General features: G+C 36.8%; 1 protein-coding gene across 3 annotated transcripts in view; it reads right to left on the bottom strand.

Moving 5' to 3' along the window:
• The window catches only part of CTNNA2 (catenin alpha 2), a 1,129,701-nt gene that overhangs the window by 875,680 nt on the left and 227,624 nt on the right, over nucleotides 1-26,397 (bottom strand). For all 3 annotated transcript variants that reach the window (XM_029937693.1, XM_029937690.1, XM_029937691.1), the window contains exon 3: nucleotides 2,389-2,584. In XM_029937693.1, coding sequence (XP_029793553.1) covers nucleotides 2,389-2,584 — 196 coding nt within the window. The remainder of the gene's footprint in view (nucleotides 1-2,388; nucleotides 2,585-26,397) is intronic.

Genomic DNA, 26,397 nt, shown 5'->3' with positions numbered 1-26,397 from the left:
ACTTAGGTGATTAACTAGTTGTTACTTAACCTTCTAATTTCTGTATAAGTCTAATTACATGAAACAGAAGTTGGTGTTTTGATGTTTTACTTTGCTTTTCTGTTTTGAGTGTCATTGCAACCACTGTATTGTAAATGATGGAAAATAATTGTATAGGTTAAAAAAATATGAAACTTTATAAAGTAAAAAAAATAAATAAAATTTTTAAATTAAAAAAAAGGATAAATACTTACATATGACATTTGCTATCAGACTAGTACCGAGGCCTGGAGTATTTTTGTGTATCCTGTTACTTGGATACCAAATACAGTGTACTCTGTTATAGTGTGATCTACTCTACAGTTCCTAGGAAGCCCAGCTTTTAAAAACTGTGCTATTAACATAATTTAGTGAGAGAAAACGAGCCAGAGACCAGGATTTCAAAGCAACAAAATTGTTGTATCTCAATAATAAAGAGTATTTTTTAGAGCTGTGATGTATTTGTTACAGCAAACTAAAAATAATTAAATGACAGATAATAGACAAAAATACATCCAAATATCCTTGAATAGATCCTAATCAGAATAGAAAAAAAAATCAGTGTACTTCTAGACCACCAAATAACACAGTTCAGAACTGCTAATGGTTTAAAAAAAAAAAAAAGCAACAAAACATTACATGGACAACCAGCTCTTCAGACAGAGTAGTTAGTTACAAGCCTTGTTTCATGCAGCTGCTAGCTTATAAGAGATAACATTAAAATCTGCCATTCATTGAAGAGTGTCTCCTCAAAATTCATATGAATACCCTGTACTTGTGGTGAATGTGAATGTGACTCTATTTGAAAATAGGCTCTTTGCAGATGTAATCAAGTTAAGATGAAGAGGGCAATGTGGACAGAGAGAAACTGAGAAGACACACAAGAGGGAAAATATCCACGTGAAGATACACACAGAAACTAGAGCGATGTAGCCACAAGCCAAGGAATGCCAAGGTTTACCAGAAACTGCTGGAAGCTAGGCGAAGGCAAGGAAGGATTCTTCCCTAGAGCCTTCAAAGACAAGATGGTCCAGCCAACACCCTGACTTTGGACTGCTAGCCTCCACAATCATGAGATAATAAATTCCTCCTGTTTTAAGCCACAAAAAAATACATATATATATATATATACATATATATATATATATATCTGTATATTCGTGTTCATAGAAGAATTGTTCACAATAGCCAAAAGGTAAAATAAACACAAATGTCTATCAGTGGATGAAGAGATTAAAAAAATGTGGTATATACATATATTAGAATATTTTCAGTCCTAAAAATAAAGGCAATTCTGAACCATGCTCCAACATGCATGAACCATGAGGACATTATGCTATGTGAAATGAGCCAGTCATGAAAAAAATACTGTATGATCCCACTTATATAAGGTATCTAGAGTTGTTAAATTCATAGAAAAAAAAGTAGAATAGTGGTTTCCAGGGGCCAGGGCAATGGGGAAATGAAGGATGTTGTTTTGTTGGTATAGAGTTTCAGTATTATAAGATGAAAAAGTTCTAGAGATTGACTACTCAACAATGAATATACTTAACACTACTACCTATACACTTAGAAAAAGGTTAAAATGGTACATTTTACATTATGTGTATTTTACCATAATGAAAACAATTTAAATATGCTGAAAACAATTGCATTATAGCTAACTAGGTAGCTGTGTAATTGATTGATCCATGGATAGCTAGCTAGCTGTGAAGTGAAAACGTAAATTTGGGAATCACACAGCGTGACAATCATTTTATTACACTGCTTTACAATCATCTCCACCCTCATCTTTAAAACCCAGGGTTTCCAGGGCCACCTGGGTGGCTTCAGTCAAACATCCGACTTTGGCTCAGGTCATGATATCATGGTCCATGGGTTCCAGTCCTGCATTGGGATCTGTGCTGACAGTGCAGAGCCTGGAGCTGCTTCGGATTCTGTGTCTTCCACTCTCTCTGCTCCTCCCCCACTCACACTCTATCCTTCTCTCTCAAAAATAAACAAACATTTAAAAAATTAAATAAAACCCCAGGGTTTCCAGTGACTCTGTAAGTATGAGGTATTCCTATCCTATCCTCCCTAGAGCCTATGTTTAACACAAGAGTCTGTGTTCATCTGACAAGGAGGAACAACTGGAAAATCTGGAAGGAACACAGACAAGAAGTGTTTGTAGCTGTGCTTTGCTGCCACAACAGAAAACATCTCTATTTGTCTGTGCACCTAATTCCAGCAAATATTAAAAATGACAAGTGCAGATACTGAGGAAGAACAAAAAACTACTCCTCTGAGCAAATATGCATTGATTCTAGAGATAAAACCATTGTTTGCGAATCAATATACATCCCTCTTGAACAATATTAGTCTTCCTACCTTGTTTGCGCACGTCCTCTACAGCAGCGACCAATTCTTCTTTGAGATCTTGACTCTCCTTCGCGATCTGTTCACCCTTATCCAGGAAGTTCTGAGTGGCTTGCTCCACAGATGCTGCCAATACGTGGGCTTTCTTTGACCTCCCTTTCTTTTTACCAGATGGGCCTTTGTTGCTTGTGTTGACAAGGGTGGTCACCTTAAATATGAGAGAAAAGCTGTAAAACTACTCTGCACGATTGTCTAGAAGAATCATATTATCATCTCATCATTTTTAAATACCCCTTGTTTTTTGAATCATGAATGCATAGCACATAACCTAAACTGAAGGAAAGTGGGGGACTAAATGTATTAGCCTATAAATAAACACCCATTTATTTCATAGAAGAACAAAAAAGGTATGTGAATAAGCTGGAAGAGCAGACCCACGAGCAGCTCAGTTTCCAGTTCATTGAAGGTTGTGCTTTCACGGGATGATAAGACAGTGCACACTGGAGTAACCAGCTTCAGGGAGGCAAGGAAAGGAGAGCCAATGTGGAATTGCTTCTGAGCACTGACTCAGGAGAACCAACAGCCAATCCTGAGACCAAAAGTCAGGGCAGAAGTGAAAGAGCAGTTAATAAAGGGTGGGCCCATCAGGGGCACTGGGTGGCTCAGTCGGATAAGCTTCCGACTTCAGCTCAGGTCGTGATCTCACAGTTAGTGGGTCTGATTCCCGCATCGGGCTCTGTGCTGACAGCTCAGAGCCTGGAGCCTGTCTTCAGACTCTGTATCTCCCTCCCTCTCTGACCCTCCCCTGCTCACACTCTGTCTCTCTGTCTCTCAAAAATAAATAAAATAAATAAACGTTAAAAAATTTAAAAAATAAAGGGTGGGCCAACAATATCCGTTACTTACATGTCACTTACCAAGGACTTTGAAGAGCTTTGCTATTTCTGATTTCATCTTATAAAAACAAAATGGCAAATTTGATATGAGGGAACCAAATGATTCAGTCTCAACATTTAGTTAACTAGCTAAAATTTCCAGACTTAAAATTAGATTTTATTATCACTCCTTTTCTAAGTATCATAATTTGTGTGTGTGTGTGTGTGTGTGTGTATCAACTGCCAAATTTCTTTTAGCACATAACTAAAGCCATTTAATTTGCTACCAAAACTTTTAGTATCTTTAAACAACTTATCTCCTATAAATTTCTGATCCTTTGCTTTCTACCAGTGAGATGTTTTGGAGTGACATGAATATACCTGGTTCCAGTTTTATTCCACAAAGTTGTGAGTCATCTTGGCCTCAGCATTTTTTATCAGCTTCATAAGAATGTGGACACTGTGGTTTATTTTCATTGACCATTTGCCCTAGTTAGCAGACTCAAGATTTTGCTGGCGATTATCAAGAAAGCTAGACCTGAAAAAAGTTCCAAATGCTGCTGTTTCTGCTATTTTACTTCAAATCCAAGAGCAAACAAAGTGATTAGTCAAAGCCACAATTAAAATCCATTCAGTTTATAGGGCAAGAGATAACACCAAAAGGAAAAAAGAAGTATCAAATAAATGTGAGCTAAGATGATGAATATAAGTAGAACCAATACTTAAGAGGTAGTGAATGTAGCACTGGGAGCTGTCTTATTTAGATGTCTTTGGATTGCTGAATACTTAGATTCAGTGAATTAAAGAGAAACTTTATAGGGACATTTAAGTACACACTGGGCAAAAAAAGAAAGGTAACATCATTAAGAATAGGGCTGTCAGTTAATGATAGCTCCAAAATGTGTATGTAGTCCATAAAACATTATAGTTTTTTTCAGTTCCACCCATGGTGAGGCAAACATCAGATGGAAGATGGCCTATCACAAAAGTTACTATTTAGTGTTCTCCTTAATAAGGATATAGGCTAATACATTAACACACTACTTTTCCAGGACCCTCAACTCCCCCAACAGCCAATACTGGACATAAACACAAAAGCCCCCTAAGCAAATATTGCAAACACCTCAAAAGTCTTGCTTTAGGCTAGACTCTTTATCAGAGGAAAATCCTCCTGTTCTCATTCCTATTCTCATTTTTTATGCAGTTCTGAGTTTCATGATCTAATTTTTTAGTCTTCTCAAATTAGAAACAACAGAGGGGCTAAGGAGCTGTTAACTTTAAGTATATTGACAATTTGGGGGAGTAGAAGCTGATAGTGATTTCAAAATAGCTAAATAACTATATCATCAATTCATCTTCTATAAAGGTAAACAAATTTCAATTCTCCTGTTATCACATGCTGCATTACTGCATAAACATAGATTAGGCATGCTCATAATAACAAGTTAGTATGAAGTGTTATTTATATGGATTAAAAAAGAAACATGGAATATTACCAGGAAGTTCCTAAGAAAAAAATGTGATTATTTTCAAATGAAGTAAATCAATTTGGTTCAAAGCTCATGAGTGGAAGACCATGATGGGATGAAAAAGAAAAATAGAGCGGAAGTGATGGGGCTCCATAAACGCTCATGTATTAATCAGTTTGAAATAAAGAAAAATTGTCAACTCTCCTCATTTTTAATTGGTATTTTATTGGAGGACAATGTCAACAAATAGGATTTCTTAAAAAAGAAAAGATATAAATATTAGAAAGGTAAATACTAAATTATGCTATGCCCTATAGAGAATATGACTATATCGAGGAAATGCAAAAGAATTAAAAGATCAACTATTAGAATTATTCTAAGAATTATTCTAGAATTATTCTAAGGTGGCTAAACACCAAACAATAAAAAAGTCTAATATAACTGCAATAGCCAATAAAAATGTAGTATTAAGTATCCTATTCATAATAATCATAAATTGATACTATCAGAAATAACCATAATACAAAACATAGATAAAAATGGTAAAAATATTTAGTGAAGAACATAAAAGGCAACTTGAATATCAGTGAGACATATCATGTTCTTGGATGGAAAAACAAAAATGTTAAGAGATCATTTATTCCCATATTATTCGACCAGTAGAATCCCAGATATATAGTAAGTCAGCAAGAAAGTCAAGGCAATGTCTCTTCATTCAGTTCAGTTCCCTTTACAAATGCAAAGTTAAAATGCTTTTATTAAATTAGAGAAAGTTTATTTGGGGTGTGCATATGCAGGACTCTCGCTCCTCACTTTTTGGCCAGAATATCACATTTAGGATGAAAACAACATAAGTAGTTTATATGTAACAGTACATAAGAAGGTGAAGGCTATCCTTTTAAGGATTACACTATGATTGGGAATTCTCAGTCTAGCCACACTATGCAAACTCTCTGATTCAGTCCTATTCTCCTACTAGATGGTCATTCTCTCTCTTACCACCAACTCCCCGCACCCCCTCCCCCGGCCCCAGGTAAGAATTTATGCCACTCTACATTACTGCATTTTTCTTTCTCCTACTTGAAGCTATCATTTTTACCTTGATATTAAATGCTTTTATTCTTCTTGACCTGTACATATATTTACACTTAAAATTGTGAATGCTAAAGCCCATATATTTACACTTAAAATTGTGAACATTAAAATACCAGGTTCTATTCTGGTATTTTAAAGATAAGGAAATTAGGCTTAGAGATGCATCATGGTCGAAAAAAATAACTTTATCAAATTCACATAAAACTAGACTAAATTATTCCTATACTCGACACTATATCTTTAGAACTTTATTTTTATGTTTTTTAATGTTTATTTTGAGAGCAAGACATAGCATGAGTGGGGGAGGAACAGAGAGAGAAGCAGACACAGAATCTGAAGCAGGCTCCAGGCTCTGAACTGACAGCTCAGAGCCCTATGTGGGGCTCAAACTCACAAGCCATGAGATCATGAGCAAAGCTGAAGTTGGACATTTAACCAACTGAGCCATCTTATCTTTATAACTTTAGAACTCAGTACGTTCTTCTAGGTTTACCTTATAACTGAATGAGAGGCTGCTACAGAATAAAATAGTCTTAAAATAGCTTTATTCTCTTTATTTGTCTCCATATTGTCTGTATGTAATTTGTATCCTACTGTTATCTTTTCATTCAATGGTATTATTTAAATATCTTAATATAAGAATGTACTTATCAATGTTAGGGAAATGTTAACCAATGATTGTATCCTACCTTTCTTCAATGCCTTATTACATCTGATTGTTCAAGGGTCTCAAGCTGAATAAACATACCAGGAGTATTTGTATCAGATTAGTATAAAGGAAAGACAAAAGTATCCTCAATTTATTGTAATTGACAAAATGGGAGAGATTAGGGTTCCCATATAATGGAAGTGATTAAAATATAGAAAGAATAAAAGAATTTATTGCTTACTCATCAAGAAGTTATATATACTAAAAAATAGGGGAGGAGGCAAGATGGCGGAGAGGAAGGGAGCTCTGTAAACTTTGTCTGCTCCATCTATCAAGCTGAGAAGGACATTACTCTCATCTGCAAGAGCAGAAGGAGAAAATATGGACTCCAGAAAGAAGAGAACCTCAAAGATACCTGAGTGAGTGAGTACGAACTGGGGAGACTGGAAAACAAGCCAGCCGGAGATGGGCAGGGGAGGTGGGAGCCCCAGCCCAACACGGGGCAAGCGTGCGGAACCCGAGAGACAAAGGGAAGAGACAGAGAGACTGAACGTACTCATAATACTTTCTCTGGCGAAGAGGTAAAGAATGCTTAACCACGCTTGAAGAGAGAAACTCACCCCATATATAATTTCTGGGTAGCCCAAATCCCAAACCTTGATGGCGCAAGGGAAAGAACAGCTTCCAGCCCTGTGCCATCTCCGCGGGGAGTCAGTGGCCCCGGCAGCAGCGGCAACAGGGGCACTCACTTCGACCTCGGTTTTGGGAATGGGAGCACGCATCTCATTTCCACGGTGCATCTCGCCCCCAGCTTTGGCCACGTGAATCCCAAATCCCGGGTGCCAACAGGGAAAAAATAGCCCCCACACCTACGCAATCCCAGCTGGGAGTTGGCAGTCATGGAGGCCCGAGCATGCGCTCAGGCTGCAAGAGCTTCCAGCTCATTTCCGGCAGCGCATGGTGCCTCAGGCAACAGATGCAGGAAGCCAAGAGAAACTCGTTCCTCCCCAACACGATTGGGATCCCGGCTGGGGGTTGGGAATCTGCAGTTGTGTCTGTGACGCATGTCACCTCCTGCAGTGCATCTCTCACCTCAGGCTGCACACCTCGCCTCAGGCAGGGGCAGCCGAAATCCCTGCCTGAGCCAAGAAAACTGATTCCTCCCCCTAAGAAGCCACCACCAAAACAAATACATCGCATCTGTGGTAGCATAAAAGTGCATGGACTAGAACTATGAACCGAGGCTGGCATGGAAAATACAACTGGCTCAACCGGGGCACAAGGAGATCGGACTCGTTAGAGTGGCCTACAGTGCTTAGTTCCAGTGGAGCTTGGTGTGCCGCCATTCTACTCTCTGCAGACACCAAAGCAGAGCCCCTGAGAGCAGCCTCCAAGACCTACCACACCAAATCATGCCTATCCACTAGGGGAGCTGCTGCCTTTTTTAAAAATTATTTTATTTTTTTTCTTTTTCTTTTCTTCATTTGTTTTTCTTTTTCTTCTTTTTTTGGTACTTATTTTTTATTATTATTACCTTTTTTTAGTTAAATTTTTTAAATTTTTTACTCCTTATTTTCCTTTCTCCTTTCTCCCTTTGTTTACCTTCTTGCAATCCAGATATATTCTCCTGTATCTCATCCTTACCTCTCCCCTCAACTGGTCATACACTTTTAGATTGTCCACTGTCCTTTGTTGTATCTGACCCCCTTTATTATTATTTTTTTCTTCTACTCTTCTTTTCATCTCTTTCCTCTCCATTTTCTTTCTTTTCTTTCCCCCTTTTAATGTGTTTGTTTGTTTGATTTGTCTGTGCGTTTGTGTGCTTCTGTTCCCTCTTTGTGTGTCTGTCTGTTTTCCTTCTCAGGGCGACACCAAGAAACAAGCCAAAGTGTGCATGATGGCAAGTCCCAAATAATGCTGAGTAGGGAAATAAAATATTCAAATGGGAAGAGATAGAAATGAATAGACCAATAATCAGTGAAGAAATCAAATCAGTTATCAAAAATCTCCCAACGAATAAGGGCCCAGGGCCAGATGGCTTCCCAGGGCAATTCTACCATACATTTAAAGCAGAGGTCATACCCATTCTTCTCAAACTATTCCAAAAAATAGAAATTGAAGGAAAGCTTCCAAACTCATTCTACGAAGCCAGCATCACCTTGATACCCAAACCAGACAGAGACCCAGCAATAAAAGAGAACTACAGACCAATATCCTTAATGAATACAGATGCAAAAATAATCAACAAGATACTAGCAAATCGAATTCAACAGCATATAAAAAGAATTATCCATCATGATCAAGTTCTATCCATAGAACTCTCTTATGACCCAGCAATAGCATTGCTAGGGATTTACCCAAGAGAGACAGAAATGCGGATGCATAGGAGCATAGTACCCCAATGTTCATAGCAGCAATGTCAACAATAGCCAAAACATGGAAAAAGCCTAAATGTCCATCACCTGATGAGTGGATCAAGAAGATGTGGTATACATACACAATGGAGTACTACATGGCAATGAGAAAGAATGAAATATGGCCGTATGTAGGAAAGTGGATGGACCTTGAGAATGTCATGCTAAGCAAAATAAGTCAGGCAGAGAAGGACAGAAACCATATGTTTGCACTCATAGGTCTAACAGGAAAACAGGAGAAACCGAATGGAGTATCAGGGGGAAGGGAAGAGGGAAAGAGAGTTGGGGAGAGAGAGGGATGCAAAACTTGAGAGACTATTGAATGCTGAAAATGAACTGAGGGTTGAAGGGAAAGGGGGAGGGGGGAAAAGAGGTGGTGGTGATGGAGGAGGGCACTTATGGGGAAGAGCACTGAGTGTTGTATGGAACCAATTTGACAATAAACTATTTTTTAAAAAGTATTAGGAAAATCAGAAAAAAAGAAAAAGAAGTTATATATACTAAAAAACAAAAATCAGAAAGTTTTTAATGAAGACAACACTATTTAATCTCACAGATGCATCTACCACCTTTCCAGCAAGTTGGAGAATATCCAAATTACCAGTGCTAACTAATGCTGCACTCAGTTTCAATGTAAGACTGTAATGGAATCTGTGACTGGAGGCCTTGGAGAGGTCAGTAGCAACAGGGATACATTCTGATCAAAAGCTGGAAGCCCAATGACCTCTGAGGCTGCAGGTATCTGTTTGACATCCAGATTGAAACTAGGTCTTGAGTATCTGATACTTACAAACTATTAAATGTTTAGGGCAGTCTTTTATGGAGTGGCTATTCTGTGGCAATTCCTCATTGAATGTTATGCCTCTTCCTACCCCCAACCAGGTACTCTCTCTAATCCTCACACCAAATCTCTCTAAGTCCAGAGTCATATAAGATCCCAAATCTCTCCTTTCCTTTCTAACAATCTGTGAGTACATCTCTTGTGTAACAGGAAAAAAGAGAGAGAGAAAGAGAGACGGAGAGAGAGAGAGAGGGAGAGAGAGAGAGAGAGAGAGAGAGAGAGAGAGACATAAAGTTCATTCCAGCAACAGAGACTAGGAGTAATAGCATGAATATTGACACATATAGAATTCGAATGTTTCCAAGGCAGTAAGGAAACCAGTCCTCCTTGGGAAAATAGTTGTATATGAATGATACAAGAAGTAAAGCTAGATAGATGTGGTGGAACAAAGTTTGAAAGATTATGAAAGCCAAGCTAGAGAGTTGGGATTTTATTAGTCACTGCCAATTTTTTGAGCATATGTTTAAAGTGTTAGTTTTTCTCTTTCCATTCATTTCTCAGCCCACTAAATTTTGCTTTTATTCCCACACCTTCTGTAACAGACTCCTCTTAAACTGATCTCTTGCTAAGGTAATCCATAAGTTGCCAAAATCTACTTTTATCGCATCATAACATTCTGCCACATTTAGTGCTATTGACTCAATTTTACTTCCTCCTGGAAATATCTCTTGGCTAATTCTCTTAGCAATAATCTTCTCCAAAGTTTGGTAGCTTTAAAAAGGACCTTATTATTAAGCTTATTCCTCTCTGTATCTATATTCATCTCCCTTCCTCCTATCCTAGGAAAGACATTCTACTACCACCACTCCTAAAACTGGTCTTTTGGACATATCCAGAAGGCTTTTCTATAGGATATACAACCTTAGCCTAGAAGGATAACTCAACTTTTCTCTAGCTCTACCTATGATGTTTCCTTAATGTTCCTGCCTCTCTTAGAGAAGAGAAATCCTTCAAGTTATAGATAAGGGTATAGTGGTGAAAGCTCCTAAGACCTTGACATAATGAGGGTCCCAGTGGACCTTGGTCAATGGAAAGCATTAGCAATAGCCAGTGGATGGGCACCATTATTTCCAGATGTGTTGATGGTATGATCTCTGTTGAACCATGGCTGTTCGTCATTTAATGTCCTGAAAGTAGACCCTCCATTTCTGCATTTTAATAAGACCCCTAGGTAATTTATATGCACATTAAAATCTGAGAAGCACTGAATTTTAAGACAAAAGTTCTAAGATGCTAAGACATCATCATGCCTAAGAATCACCAACATACCTGATAGATGGCAAATTTTGAGGTCTTACAGGGAAGTCTGGGCTAGGAAATTTTGCATTCACCACATGAAATTCTGATATATATGGATTATGGACTTTCTTGTTGAGCAAAAAAAAAAAAAGTGAGAGGTGAAGCAATGACTTCCATCAGGTAACCTCCTTCTCCTATGTTGGCTGCCATGGCATATCATGAGTCCTCAAAAACAGTTTGTCAATGAACTGGCCAATCGGCTCTTGATTGAAGGGTGATCTCCTCTATTGAATAATCACAAAGAACTTGGAAAAAGAATATTATACAGATGTGAATACTATGAATCAAACAATTAATGGAGGCCTCCAAGAAAACCAAGAAGACTGAACCAAGAGCTAGAAATGCAAAGAGCAACTTGAGCATTGTTTTGCTGGATGCATGAACTTTGCAGATAGGAGTAGTAAGTCTTTGTGAATTCTACTGGTGCATCTCTTTGGAGTACTTCATTGGTCATAATACTCAGCTACAGTAAAAGAGGGCTGTGATGACTACTGTAGTTAAATAAAAAGCAAGAACTTTGTGAGGCAAAATATTTGGGAAAAAATTATCAAAAACAAGTTATTTATTCCAGGAGCAACTGAAAATAAATAAAAAATTCCTAAAAGGAGAAAACCTAACTTAAGATAGAAGAGGGTTGGGGCAACTGGGTGTGGCTCAGTCAGTTGGGCATCTCACTTCAGCTCAGGTCAAGATCTCATGGTTTGTGAGTTTGAGTCCCTCATCAGGCTCTGTGCTGTCTGACAGATCAGAACCTGGAGTCTGCTTTGGATTCTATATGTCTGTCTCTCTTTGTCTCTCCCCTGATTGCTTTCTCTCTCTCTCAGATAAATAAACATCTCAAAAAACTTTTTAGAAAAGATAGGAGCAAGTTACATGTGCAAATGGTAATATATTTGATAACATGAATCTTCTCAGAGAAATCTTATACCAGGTTTTAAGAACTGCCAATTAATGAATCAAAAGGGACAAAAGGGGCATTTTCCTTAAATTATTCCTTGATAACGTGGCCTATTCATTTAACAGTTATATCATATGGCTTATGCTTTTCCTTATAAAATATATGAAAATATATATACGTTCACCTTGTGATATACTTTATTAGAAGTTATTTCTTAGCACAGAACCTCCACAACATATAACATATATGGACGTTTGCTGGGAGCCACACCACCCTTGCTGGATGACATGGTCACAGTAAGGAAATGGCAGATGTGCACGGCTCCTGCCATGAGAGGCAGAAACTGGCATCTTCTTTTGCTACTACTGCTCATGTGAAATGAAGCCTGTTGCTATTAATTAGGCCTCACAATGTTCCCAGTCATACCGATATTCCCCACACAGATACCTCATGGGAAGAAGCATATTCCCACCTCTATTAAGAGGAATTTAAACAAAGCACTGCAGATGTTGCCTAAAGGCTCTCCTAAGGGGTTAAAGAACACAAGAATAATATTTACTCTGGCCAAGAGAAAAAGAGCCTAACTTAGGAATAGAAACAAACAAGAGCCAGGCATAAGTTACAGCGCATGCATATGCTAATTTGGTGCCCACTGTGAGGATGGGTAAGAGTAGTTACAACTTAAACTCATATGCAAAGGCCGGCTGGCTTATCTAGGGTGCCCATGGTGCTTACACCTTCAACATCAAAGAACAAAGTTGACAAAAGGTTTACTTACTAACCATCACAAATACATTCTTTCTCTTGTGAGCCAAATAGAATGCCTCCTAGCCTTGTTTATGCCTGAATCTTAGCATTATTGTTATAAAATGTGTTTGCTATCTGCTCCTCACTGAAAACATCCTGCTATCTTCTTAGTTGTAAGATTTACTACCGGTTCAAACAAATGTGTATGTTATCTGCTTTTCACTGAGAATATCCTGTTATCCTATTATGTGTAAGTTATCTCATTGTAATTAGAATAGTTCTGAAAAAATGACTCTGTAAAACCTGTTTCTGCCCCCTTTTCAAAGCATCTTTATCACTGAGAATTATTTGTAAAAATTCCACTTTTTGATGTCATGTTAACACTTAAGTCTATAAATAAAAGCCCCAAACCTGGCAAGCCAGAGAGATGCCAGAGACGATGCCAGGCTGGTGACCAAGAAAGAACGAAACTGCGTGGATCTCTCTCAACCCAATTTTTCCATAGATGCCACAGCCCCTTCAGGGGACCCTGGACCAGCCGGAGCGGGCCTCCGGCAGGCACTGTATACATTGGAGGAAAGGGAGCCCAGCAAGGCGAGACTAGTTCTGGGGGAAAAGACTTTGATAATATAGGACTTACTTTGTAATACCTAAAGTAAGATTTCCATGTCTTAGAAGCTATTACACTAGAATTTCTTGTTGAACTGTTCTTTCTTTCCCAAAACAACTCCATACCCCATTTTAGAGAAAAATAATTAAACATAAAATACAGTTATTGATAATTCCACAGCTTCAAAAGTCAGAATCCAAAATGACATTCTCTTAACAATATATTAGCAATTTATGGAGGGAGAAAGTAGAGAATTATAGTCTCTTTGTCTTTGAAATTTCCTCACCGTTATCTGATATTGGGTGTAGAAATCAGATACACATTTGCTGATACTGACACTTAGAAACAAGCACTCTTAAACTTTGAAAATCAGGATTTATTTATTTACTCTGATATAGACCTGATCCACAACCAGTTAACTATTGCTATAAAGAAAGCCTATATATAAAATGTGTTCCATTTAAATTATTTTTTGGAGACTCACCTTCAACTTTTAAATTAAATCACAAGGCAAATCTTCTCACTCAGTTGCTTTGGTACACATGTCCCCACTATTTTATTTTCAAGTATGTGATACCAAAAAGTAGAATCAGATAATAACCCCAAAACAGACATTCATTAGTACGGTGTCAGATATATTTAGAACCAGACTATACCTATACTAAATTTTTTTCTAGACTTTAGTGGCTGCTATTTATGAAGGAGTACAACTGAGTGCTAGATCATCCATTCATCTTGTAGTTAAGAAGTGATTCAAACATTTTCTAAAAAAGTATCTCTGTAGTTTCTGTAAGCCAAGATGAAATAGGGTAGTCTCTTTAGGTATATGTTCTTCATGAGAAACTCAATTTCCTTAAAGGATGTTAAACTAACATTTTCCACACTCTCTAATAAGGCATGCTGTTTCATATTTAAGTAGGAGCCCAGGGAGCTCCATTTCTCATAGCCTCTGGAGAGTATGGTCTAAATTCACTGCCTCACCAAAACTTATCTTAGAGAAACAGCATCTAGTTTGCTGGAAGGAAGTTCTGTCCATTTTCTCTCCACCTATAATAAAATCACAAGCATCCTAAACTAAAGTAGGAAAACAAAGAGAGAAATGCTACTATACTGGAGACTGGTAGAATTGTTTTTAATGCCTTGGGGTGATATCACTTACCTCAATGGAGAGATATTACCACAACAAGTTTTAGGAACTCACTGTGTATACTGCAGGGTTATTGATGGAAGATATCATTCTCCATACTATACAGAGAAAGTTTTGTATGACTTTTGTACCAAGAATATAGCAGTTTCTCCTTACAAGCTGGTTTGACTTTATTTTGTGGATATTAAATTATATAATAAATTAATGTCTCCAGTTTGCTTTGACCTCAAAAAGTTAAACCCAGATTTGTGGTCCTTTTTAGAAGGTACATGATTTGATAATTACTATTACTGCATTAGTCTCAACCTTTGCTCTTATTTGTACTTAAATCTACCTTGCTTTTTAAAAAGAACCACTTTCCTTTAATGTATACTAACATTAAATTACCTTATGTTTCCTGTTAAGTCTCCTCTATCTTTGCTCCAGTATTGTATTCTATTGATTCTAAATATGCCTGTTTTCCCACATTTTTATAGTATCTGAAATAAGGATGTGTCCTACAATCTATGTCATTTCAAAAGATGTATTTGATAGTATTTTATTTCTTTTCCTAAGGCACTTAAATATACATATTTTAATTAATGGCATCTTTGATTTGATAAAACATGATAAAGTTAATAATCACAAGACACAAACTTAGTGAAAGGATCTATTGACAACCTAGGTTTTCCTAGAAACTGCAAAACTTTCATGGTCTATTTATAGCCAATGAAAAATGAAGCCCAAAATTAAAACACTGAAACAATGCCAGACATTCACTGAAAGAGCATCAGAGATGGGGATTTTAAGTGAATAAGAAGGCATTTCTGTTTTTACAAGTCCTAAATGTTTTAACCATCTTTATCCATCTGAGGAAATCCCATGCTGTTTTAAATGTCACCAAAAATAAAGGAATGACTAAACTATGTCCATGATTCACAATTTGCATTTACAAAGGTTAAAATAAAATGAAAGAAAAGGAAACTAGACTGTTCTAAGACAGAGTAGAAACACATCTGAAACCACAATAGACAAAAAATATTTTTCAGTCAATATTGTGTGAGCGGAAGGAGTCAGCTGACTAAAACTTCCACTCCCTCTAAATCTATCAAGTCTTTTTACTGCAGTCTTTGATTGACAAAGGCACCTGATTCCATGTTTTCTTTCTTTAAGATTTGTAGACTCCGACAATATCCACCGTCTATAGGGAATAATGGACAGTAAGTGGGATGCAAGAACAATACCAGGACTCCATATATTTTTTTCTAAAAATATTTTTTTATTTAAATTCAACTTAGTTGAAATACAGTGTAGTCTTGGCTTCAGGAGTAGAACCTAGTGATTCATCTCTTACATATGACACCCTGTGCTCAACCAGAAAAGTGCCCTCCTTAAGGAGGCTCATCAGATTTAACCCAACCCCACCAACCACCTTCCTCCAGTACCCTCAGTTTGTTCTCCATTCTTGAGTCTCATATGGCTTGCCTTCCTCTCTGTTTTTATCTTATATTTCCTTAAAAATTAAGCCAGATTAATGTTTCATATAAGGACTTACACTAGCACCACCACCCAATCCGTACCTCAGATGGCATTGAGCCACGTTTGCTAAATGGGCTATCTTGAGGGAAGGGTAGGGGTTCGCAAATCCAAGGAATTGGTATTAGTAGCCTTACATTTTATGTAAACCTGGATAAGTAGACTTGAGGATTATATCAATTGCTTTTCAAACACATACACAAACACACACACACACACACACACACACACACACACACACACTCATAAAATGGACCAGAGACTTAAAAATATCTAACAAAGAAACAGAGCTTGAAGATAATACTAAAAATGCAAGTACAAGTGAACTATAAGAAAATAAAGAGCTGACCCTACTAGCACTTAATACTGGTACCTTGTCAGCTACATAGGAGTCTGAGAAAAAGACAATCACATCACAGCTACAAGGTGAATTATGCATTTACATCCATCATTACTAATGATGAATCTCATCCCGGTTTCCTTGAGATGTTAGCTGAGGATGGTCTAACACACGTGTGATTTGCAAAACTTTAAAAAAAGTTAACCCTACAGAATATTTAGCCATTTTAGCTATATATTATACATTTATTTTTGGTGAGAAGTAATATCATTTATTTATTATTTTTATTATTGTTAATGAAGAAGACTCATAGGTGGTTCCAAAGCTATTTCTTTTTCTTCTGGTCACAAGATGACACTATTTCACGGCTTCTCTTGGATTTGATGTGGTCAGTTGAATTCCAGCCAAAAGAATGTGAGAATCAGTGGTGTGCGCTCTTCTCAATCTGCTCTGTTAAAGTCCTCCTCCATGATTATTCCCCCAAGTTGACAATTTACAAACAAGCTTTTGAAGAGGGATAAAGCCACAAGATGGAAGGAGCCAAAGAATGTAAGTTTGTTCTTGGAGGAGAGTGACCCATGGAACAGAAAGACACATTGGGTATTATGTAACGAGATGAAAACTTCTATTACATTTAGCTTCTGAGATTTTGAGGTTTATCTGTTACAGCAGCTAATATTAACTATATCACTGTATTATTTATAGTTAAAATAAAATGTTTTTTACAAGTTTACATCATTATTTAAAAATATCTGTTTATATTTTATAATATATGTATTAGTTTAGGAATGCACATTTGTTTAGAAAAATAACATACACTATAAATATATACATACAAAGATGTATTACTGGTTTTGGATACTATTACAACATTTCTAGTTAAACATTTGGTAGATAAAACTGTGGGTTTCAGTCTTCGACTTTTCATGGAGTTTTTTAGATAGTTCTTTCTATGAATTGTGGGATACAAATTCCCATTTACCATATGAGAAAGTTGGCTCAATTAAGCATCCAACTCTTGATTTCAGCAGCTCAGGTCCTCTCTCTCATGGTCTGCCTGAGCGTGGAGCCTGTTTGAGATTCTCTGCCCCTCCCCCACATTCTTTCTCTCAAAAAAATCAATCAATTAATTAATTAAAAGAGCCAAGTTTTTTTCTTCTACAGTTCTTTTATTTATTTATTTATTTATTTATTTATTTATTTATTTATTTATTTATTTTTGAGAGACAGAGAATGAACAGGGGAGGGACAGAGAGAGAAAGAGACACACAATCTGAAGCAGGTCCAGGCTCTGAGCCAGCAGTCAGGTCAGCATAGAGCCCAATTCAGGGCTGGAACCCACAAACCATGAGATCATGACCTGAACCAAAGTTGGATGCTCAACCTACTGAGCCATCCAGGCGCCACCTACAGTTCTTTTTTTAAAAGTTTATTCTCATTTATTTGAAGAGAAAAATAGAGAGCAATGGGAGAGGTGCACAGAGAGGGTAAGAGAGAATCTCTGCTAGCACAGAACCTGACATGGGGCTCCAACCCACAAACTGTGAGATCATGACCTGAGCTGAAATCAGGAGTCAGACGCTTAACCGACCGAGCCACCCAGGCACCCCTCTTCTACAGTTCTGAGAAGCCATTCTTCAAAACATTTCAATGACCTAGGAATAACTAAAATGACTCTCAATGGTATATTGCTCATAGCAGAAAACAGCACAGACACTGAAATCACAAATCTAACATTTTTCAAGTCAGCACTCAAAGTTTTTCTCAGGTTAATAACCAATCTTCGTAAATCAAAGAATTATTAGATATGAAATTTCAAGAAAACCAATAAATGCTCTTAATAAACTGTGATACTAGCACAGATATCATTAAATAAGCCTATAGATATAGGTACATATAATCATTAGTTTTGTAACCCACTCATTACATACAAAGCCTTTCATTCAATGCTCCTTGTCGACTTTACTCTTACCTGATTTATGGAGGAGGCAGATATGATATGTTACCTGGAAGAACTTCATCTGAATATTTCATTTAGCTCTTAAAGAAATAAGCTACATTTGGTGGTGAATAACTGGAATAAAATTATAAGACAAATATTTGGCCTCCTTCTTTTCAGCATTAAAAAAAATTTTAATGTGTATTTATTTTTGAGAGAGAGAGACAGACAGACAGACAGAGCATGACTGGGGGAGAGGCAGATAGAGCAAGAGGGAGACAAAGAATATGAAGCAGCCTCCAGGCTCTGATCTATCAGCACAGAGCCCAATGCTGGCCTCAAACTCACTAGTTGTGAGAGCATGACCTGAGGCCTGAGTCAGATGTTCAACCGCTCAACCACTCAATCAGCTGAGCCACCCAGGCACCTCTGATCCTCCTCCTGTCCAATTTGAAAGCACTTTAAGAAAGTACTGTCCCTTTGCTTGAAGATATCCCAAATGTTCAGGATATTTCCCTCAATACTTTCTGCCCCAGTGCACCTCACTGTTAGCCAGATTGTCTACCTATTAAAGTTTTTGCCAAGTTCTCACCAATGATTCATCTTCTTCTGTCACTCATAGGCGTCTTAAATTAGCTCTTTCCTTTAGAACAAATGACAAGGAAAACCCACTGTATAAATGAATATACAATAACACTGCACAGATAGGTCGGGTGGTTAGACACACACTATCCCACTGTCACTGAAGCCACACAATGGACATTTGGGAGGGGTATCAATCAGCTTGAATGCTGGGTACAGAAAAACACAGTAATGAGTTTACAAAATCAGAAAAAGTTATTCGGAAAGAGATCAACCATACACAGAAACATTGGAGATAACAAGAAAGATAACAGGATTCCTGGACTCAACACTTCTAATAAGGAAGTCTAAGAGCATCAATGAAATCAAAGTTGCAACACAGGTGATTTGATTACTTTATCAACATACTCTGTCTCTTCTTATTTATATGCTAACGGTAACAGTTGTTCCTGAAGAAACTTTCAAAATTAATAATGAAAAAACAAAGAAATCCTGCAGTAATCTCAAAGAATGAAAAACCCCAATTCTAACACAGAATAGGTGATTTTAGCATGAATTATGCAGATCTTCAGTTAACAATAAAAAAGAAAAGAATCAAATGATCAGGCTATTCAGAAGCAAACATGCATGGTATTAATTTATTTATTTTTACCTAAAACTTTCAATGTATTATTTAAAGAAATTTCTCCAGCAGAAAGGTAAGAATATAAACCTGATCTTATGAAATAAAAATGATTTGTACATTTTCTTAAACTTTTTGTAATAGCCATTAAATTTATTCTCTTTCTCTCTCTCACACCGCTCTCTACTCTTTTCTTGCATTCACACACACACACACACACACACACACACAAACACACACACCAGAAAATAAAATATAGGCTACAATTCCTACCAGCTACCTTGATTTTTATAGCTCTGTCATGTGACATATATTTTAAAAATACTGTCTATATATAAATATATATATTTATAAATTTAAATTTATAAATTATAAATATAATATAAATGTCTATATATAAATTCTATATCCTGGTAACTTTGATATACTTAGAATGTAAATTTCAAGCTATCTTTTGTAACTACTGATAAAGTGCTCTATATTCTTAGTAAACTAAAAAAATACAATATTTTGAATTAACACTAAAATGAAAAAATACATAAGCCATTAGTTTTTCTTGGAACAGAAAGAACATTACTAGTCTCATAAAAAGGGAATAATACATGCATGCCACTGGCAGATGATACATTTAACACAACACCTACCGAGTCCTAAGAAAATAATGTTTCCCCATTAGCATATTTTAAAACAGTTTCTTCCAAAAACGAAAATCAAAATAATCCCACCAAAATTTCATTTTTTCCTATCATTGATTAGTTTCTAGAATCAAAACAAATCATGATTAATAATGCCACCTTGTGCTTTCCTTATCAGAACCCTATATAAGTGCTCTCTAGATATGCCAAGCTTTTCACACACATAGACTATGTCTGTGAAAATAAGGAAATGAAAGTATCATCCCTATTATTCAGAAAAGGACACTGAAGCACTGAGAAATTTGCCTGCCAGAGAGGTCATAAAGCCCAATGAAGAAGAATAATTCTGTTTTTAATTTGTCTGACACTGGCAGTTATTCCCCTAAAATAATGTTCAACACATATCTGCCTCATTTTATATACAGCATAAAATTCTAAAAGCAAAATCAACTGTATTTTATAGCTAGAAAATAAATGTTGCTATACAATTTCATTATGGTGTGCATGGCATACCCGTTTTGAAAATGTTCCCTTCTCTTTTAAAGACGTAATTATATCATCTAATGACATTTTCTAATTTTGACATGTAAGTATGTGTTATTATTCTCCCATTAAACTAAAATTCACTGGTACAATGCCAATGACTTTAACAAGAGCAACGCTGACATTTTCCTGTAGGGTCATCTCTCTGGATAGAATGCCAGTCTTCCACCTGAATGCCCTGCCGTATTGTCTAGCTGCAGTTCGTAAGCATCACTTCTAAAAGGCTTCAAAGTTCTAGGGAATCGCAGATTAAATAAAGGGGAAAGTGAGCGGGATGTAATTATCCTGTCAAGATACTTCTTGTAAACCGTATTTGGACAATTTACAAGAAAGAAAGCAGCTCATTTTCTAATTCAGAACACCATTTCTCTTTAAAAACTGTATTAGCATTTTTGAAATTGCAGAATGGGGACTAGATGATCAGTCCTAAAGCAATATTGCAGAAAGAAATATCATCAAAGACAGCGGCATGGGGCACTGAAAAGAATACAGGTTCTGGAGACTGCCATTCCTTAGTTGGGTGAGAAATTCCTGAATCTGAGACTCAGTTTTTTATTTTTAAAGTTAAGGGTAATAATACACACCTCATAGGAACATGGTGAGAGCTCCATATGATACTTATTTTAGGCACTTATCTCAGTAACAAAGGAGATGCTCCAAAAAAAAAAAAATAGTGAACACACAACCATGAGGAGAAAGTCTTAGATATGAGGTAAGAGTACTTGAACTTGAGCCCAGATCAATCACTTATTAGCTTGTAATAGTGAGGTCAATTAATTTCTTTGGACCTCTTTTATTTTTTGTTTTGTTTTTTGCTGTAGATGAAAAATTATCCCTAGGTTATTTTAAACGTGTACATTCTGTACACTAATAAAATTAAGTTTTTAACTTCTGGTTCATGATGAGCTTTATATATAAATATTTGAAATGCATCCCCTGTATCCACTGAGACAGATTAAATAAATGGGAGAATATTAATTTAATATTATGTTGATCACCAGGTGATAACTCCAGTCTTTTACCCAAGTAGTTTATGAAATTTCTCATAATTTTCTTTAGCTATGCACTTTATTTTTCTCATAATGTTTTTATAACTTCCAAACTGAATATACCTGTAGAGTAACATTACATGATTAATTTCTAATTTTTTTCATTTACAGAGGGCATAATTCACATGTCTTTACTTTTTCGTACATATAGAGAATAGTTCAATAATTTCTAAATTAAATATTTACCTTTTAAAAATTATATTTTTAGCAATGTGCTTGGCAATTTTGAGAAGTCAAGACTTTGTTGAGCCAGAAAGTCTTAAACAGGTGTTTAATTGGACTAATTAAGCAAATGTAGTCACTTCCGGTTTTGCATTTGCTCTTTGTGAATGCAGATAAGCAACACAACTGATTGCCTAAATTAGACTATTTAAAACAGACTCACTTTATATAGCTAAGTAATTTTTTTAACCCACAACTGCAAACTCAAAACATAAAATGTGGTCTGAAGTCTTATATATTTTTCTTCTTTTTCTAACCAACATTTTTATAATTTAATTTTTTTCATATTACTTTAACAATGTAAACATAGGGGTAAGAATAATAAAAAAATAAAATATAAAGGACATAAAACACTACATGGTTTACTGCTCTTACAGTTCTTTTTTTATAAGAATAAGATGTATCTCCTCTTGCCTGACTCATTCTGAAGAAAATGAATATATTTAGTTGGCCTAGGGATCAAATCTGAAAGATGGGCCTCATTAGCACTTAAATCAACTAGCTATTCCCTTCTTGTGGTTATCAAACTTCAGATGGAGAAGGGCAAAACACCTTCTTCTTCTTTCATCCTTCTTGCCCCCATACCTGTACACAATAAGTATGTCCCCAAAGTTCAGTCATAAGTCATCAGACTACAACAACAAATCCAAGTCCATTCAGGGTTCTTCAAAGTACTATTTCTATGCTCTTGAGTAAAGTGTGTATAAGTTAGGGATTACATATATATATATACACACACATATACATATATGTATATATATTATAGAATATATATTATATATATAACAGAGTATAATATATAATAGAAATGTTATAGAATTATGTGTGTGTGTGTGTGTGTGTGTGTGTGCGTATGTGTATATTCTAACATCCAACTGCTGGCTAAATTTCATATGGTTTGTGTGCCTAAGCTCAAATAAGCACAGTCTCACAGCCCTGTTCCAGGAGACCGGCAGACCCAAGTCACCAAGCACATGGAGAAATGCCCAGATGGCTAGATTAATAAGCACTCGGTTTGCAACATCAGTGGCCTCTCATTATTCAGTTACTGTATTACAACTACTTCCTTCTGGACTGAAAGAGCATCTCCCAGGCACAGAAGAAAGAGGAACCATAAACAATGTGCTGTAAATCTGTGGGTCACAGAGATTTTGTGGAAAACAATAGGAGTGACTCTCTAAGGCATTTAGGAGAGAAGGTGCTTCATAATATAGTGCATTGACAAAGAGAAAAAGAAGTGAATAAAAATGAAAAACTAAATGACAGAAGACAGTCTTTTACAATAATCAGAAGATTAGATTTTCTTAGATATCTCAATAAGTAGAGCTATGAGGTTCTAAGAGAAGCTCTCAGACCTTATCCAATGCCAAGTTTTATGTTTTTTATTACTACCATTAGGATATTAGAAAAATATAAATGAATATTCCCCAACTGGCCCTTCTGTGAGTAAGGCAAGAAAAGTAGATTCTTGGGTAAGTTGCTCAGAAAAGATCTGGGTATTTAAAATGATTTCTCTCAATCGATCTGCACAACTGTACTGAAAAATGGTATCAATCATATGCCAAAGAGAAATAACATCAGATGGATTCTTGCTTAAAATCACATGGAAGTCAGTAACACAGTCAGGGTTTGCAGCCAGACCGACTCTCTCTACTGATCATTCTAGCCTGATCATCCTTTATTTTATGTTTGAATATCAAGATGGATTCTGACAATTGAGATAGAGATGTTTTCTTTTATGATATAAATGCAGATAAAATTCGTGTAAAGTGAACATTATGGCATGCTAAATATGAAAGACATGTATCATTGTGGAAGCGGAATCATAATTTCTAATTACAGTGAAAGCTTCTAGACTCACATTCCGGGCCTAAATTCCCTAAAACAAAAAAATGTTAGCAATGAGAGTATCAGACAAAGGCTTCTTGATGGCCCCTTCTAGCTATGATGTGCTATTAACCAGTGTCCCATCGCAGGGGAAAGCCAGTTGGGGCGGCACAATGACCGGAGAGTGGGTGCCGCAGGGTAGCTGTGCTGCAAAGACAAGCTGCACGTTCATGACTGACTCAGTTCTTCGAAGTGTTAGCATGTAGCATTAACCACGAATATCTTCAGTAAACTGCACTGAGTCAGATCCATCCCGTTCACACTTGAGAAATGCACAAGTCCCCCTTACACCCACAAAGTTTCTTAGGGGGCCACCAACTAAAGCAGGAAAACAAAGGGGAATATCTCCTGGGATTCTTAAAGCCTCAAGCCCTAACACAAATATGAGGATCCCTAGCCTCCCTTTCTTGTGCCTTTTACCCCTGAGAGGTGTCAGTTGTCACAATATTAGATGGGCTACTAAATGGAACCCAGAGTTAACCACAAAGAGAATGGGCAAGAGAACCAGAGAGTCATCTGGAAAAAGAGGCTAGGGCCTTCAGAGGCCACTAGATGCTGTTGTGCTCCATGTTGGGCTCATGACACAAATTTCATAAGTCTCAACATAGGTACTGGTCTAAGATAAGAAGTTGGTGCTGATGTCACAATGGGTCAGAGCAATCTTTGCATTAGAGGCAAGGTCTAGGTAGAAGCTAAGGGACCTGGAGGCAGATTCAGGTTTTCTAACCCAGCCAGGAGACAATGAAACTGAGCGCTTAGTCATAAGTCCGGTTCCATGCCCTTAGGCTTTAAGTACAGAGAAGGACTTCAGCACCAAGAGAAAAGAGGCAGGGAAAATGCTTGAAAAGATCAGTCCCCAAAATTAAACCAAAATATTTGGGGGTAGGAAATGCTAGAACTCAGATATATTCATCTTCTGGACACAAACTACCATTTATATTAGTAATACTCAGCTGCACAACCCATATGGTAGGGGTTTTACTTTGGGACTGCTTTCTGCTCCTATTAGGCCTGACTGAACACAGGACAGGCCTGCTGTTCTTATCCACATACCCTTGAACCAGTCCCGATTCCTTCCTACTATAAATAGACCCAGACTTCTGCATAGAGCCAGTGATTATCTATGTGCAGTTCATGAAGAAGTAGCTTCTTAAATGAGTGACATAGTGAGTCCTGAGAACAATTTACACCATCTATTTAGCTGATGCTGGACATCCATTTAATAGGCAACATTTGTACATATTTGGATGATAAAGTCATTTATACAATGAGTAAGATAATAAAATTGAAATCCGTATACAGAATCCAAATACTTGATCTCTTCCTCACTTCAGTTTCTCTTCTTGTAGTGCAAAACCTCTGTTTTAACTCTCAACAGCTACACTGATGTCAGTGAGGGGAAAACAATCTATGTTTAGAAATGACTTTTGATCATCAGCGCAACTGAAAAGATTTGCTTCCAAAGACAGGAGAAAGTACTGCCAAAGAAATCAGCAGGGCTGCAAGAGAGCCCCACTCTAAATCTGGTAAAAAGAAAAAAAAAGCCATCCAATCTTTACAAAACTAATAGGACTCATGGAAGAGCAAGTGAGAGAACAGTGTGAGTCTTCGGGGGGCGGGGGGAGGGTGAGAAAGATACTCATCTAACTCCGCTTGTTTTTCTGGCAGAAAACTTTTCTTATAGAAACATCAAAGCCAATCTATTTTAAAAAGGATCTTTATTAATGTTACAATATCCCACTCATTTATTTATGCTTTGTTTTTTCTTATTTTATCAGTTACTTACTTTTATTTCTCTTTATACTAATGTATAACTTGTATCTTCAAAATAAAAATAAAAGGCAGTTCCAACTTTGTAGAAATATTAAAGTTCACACAGGCAAAAAAACCAGCATCATAATTGAGAATAACATTACTTTCAACTACATAATAAAGATCAGCCATAAACTGGATGTTTAACTTAGCAACTTAACTTCCAGCTTCTACAAATGTTGACTGAGCACCTACTCTGTCCCTGTGCCATTTAGGACACAGAGCAATGGGTATACCCAGGTGAACAAAGCAGACATTGTCCCTGGTCTCATAGCATTAGAATCCAGTCATGGGGGAGAAAACCATTAGATAAATAAATGTAACAAATATGTAATACAAATCTTAACGAGTGAGATAAAGGAAATAGATACTGTGCTCTGAGACAGAAAGGAAAAGAGGTGATGGACTCAGTTACTTGAATGGTTAAGAAAGACTATGGGAGTCAGGTTGGATGATTTCAGGGTACAGAGATACTGTGAGATCTATAAGTACCACTACAAGCTGATACAGCTAGTCAGGATAATTGTGGAAACCTTCTATACTCTAATTATTAATCACTAGATGCTCAGTCAACACTTAGGTAACTGCCTATTTATCTTAACTACATACACATTCCTGAGAGCATGATGATCCTATCTCACACTCACACTTTCCAACAAAACAAATCCAACCAACACATGCACCTCAGACAATGAAATTCAGCCCAGCCCACCTCACATATTTGGTTGGCCCTGTGGTTTTGGCTTCTTAAATGTATAAAATATATTCTGCCTTTTATTGGTGATAAACCAACCATGCTCATGTTGCTCCTCATTTTATGCCCAGAGCTCA

The sequence above is a fragment of the Suricata suricatta genome, chromosome 4, assembly GCF_006229205.1.
Source record: "Suricata suricatta isolate VVHF042 chromosome 4, meerkat_22Aug2017_6uvM2_HiC, whole genome shotgun sequence".
Taxonomy (NCBI): domain Eukaryota; kingdom Metazoa; phylum Chordata; class Mammalia; order Carnivora; family Herpestidae; genus Suricata; species Suricata suricatta.
The sequence above is the reverse complement of the archived record's forward strand: the minus strand, read 5'-3'. Positions and strand labels throughout refer to the sequence as shown.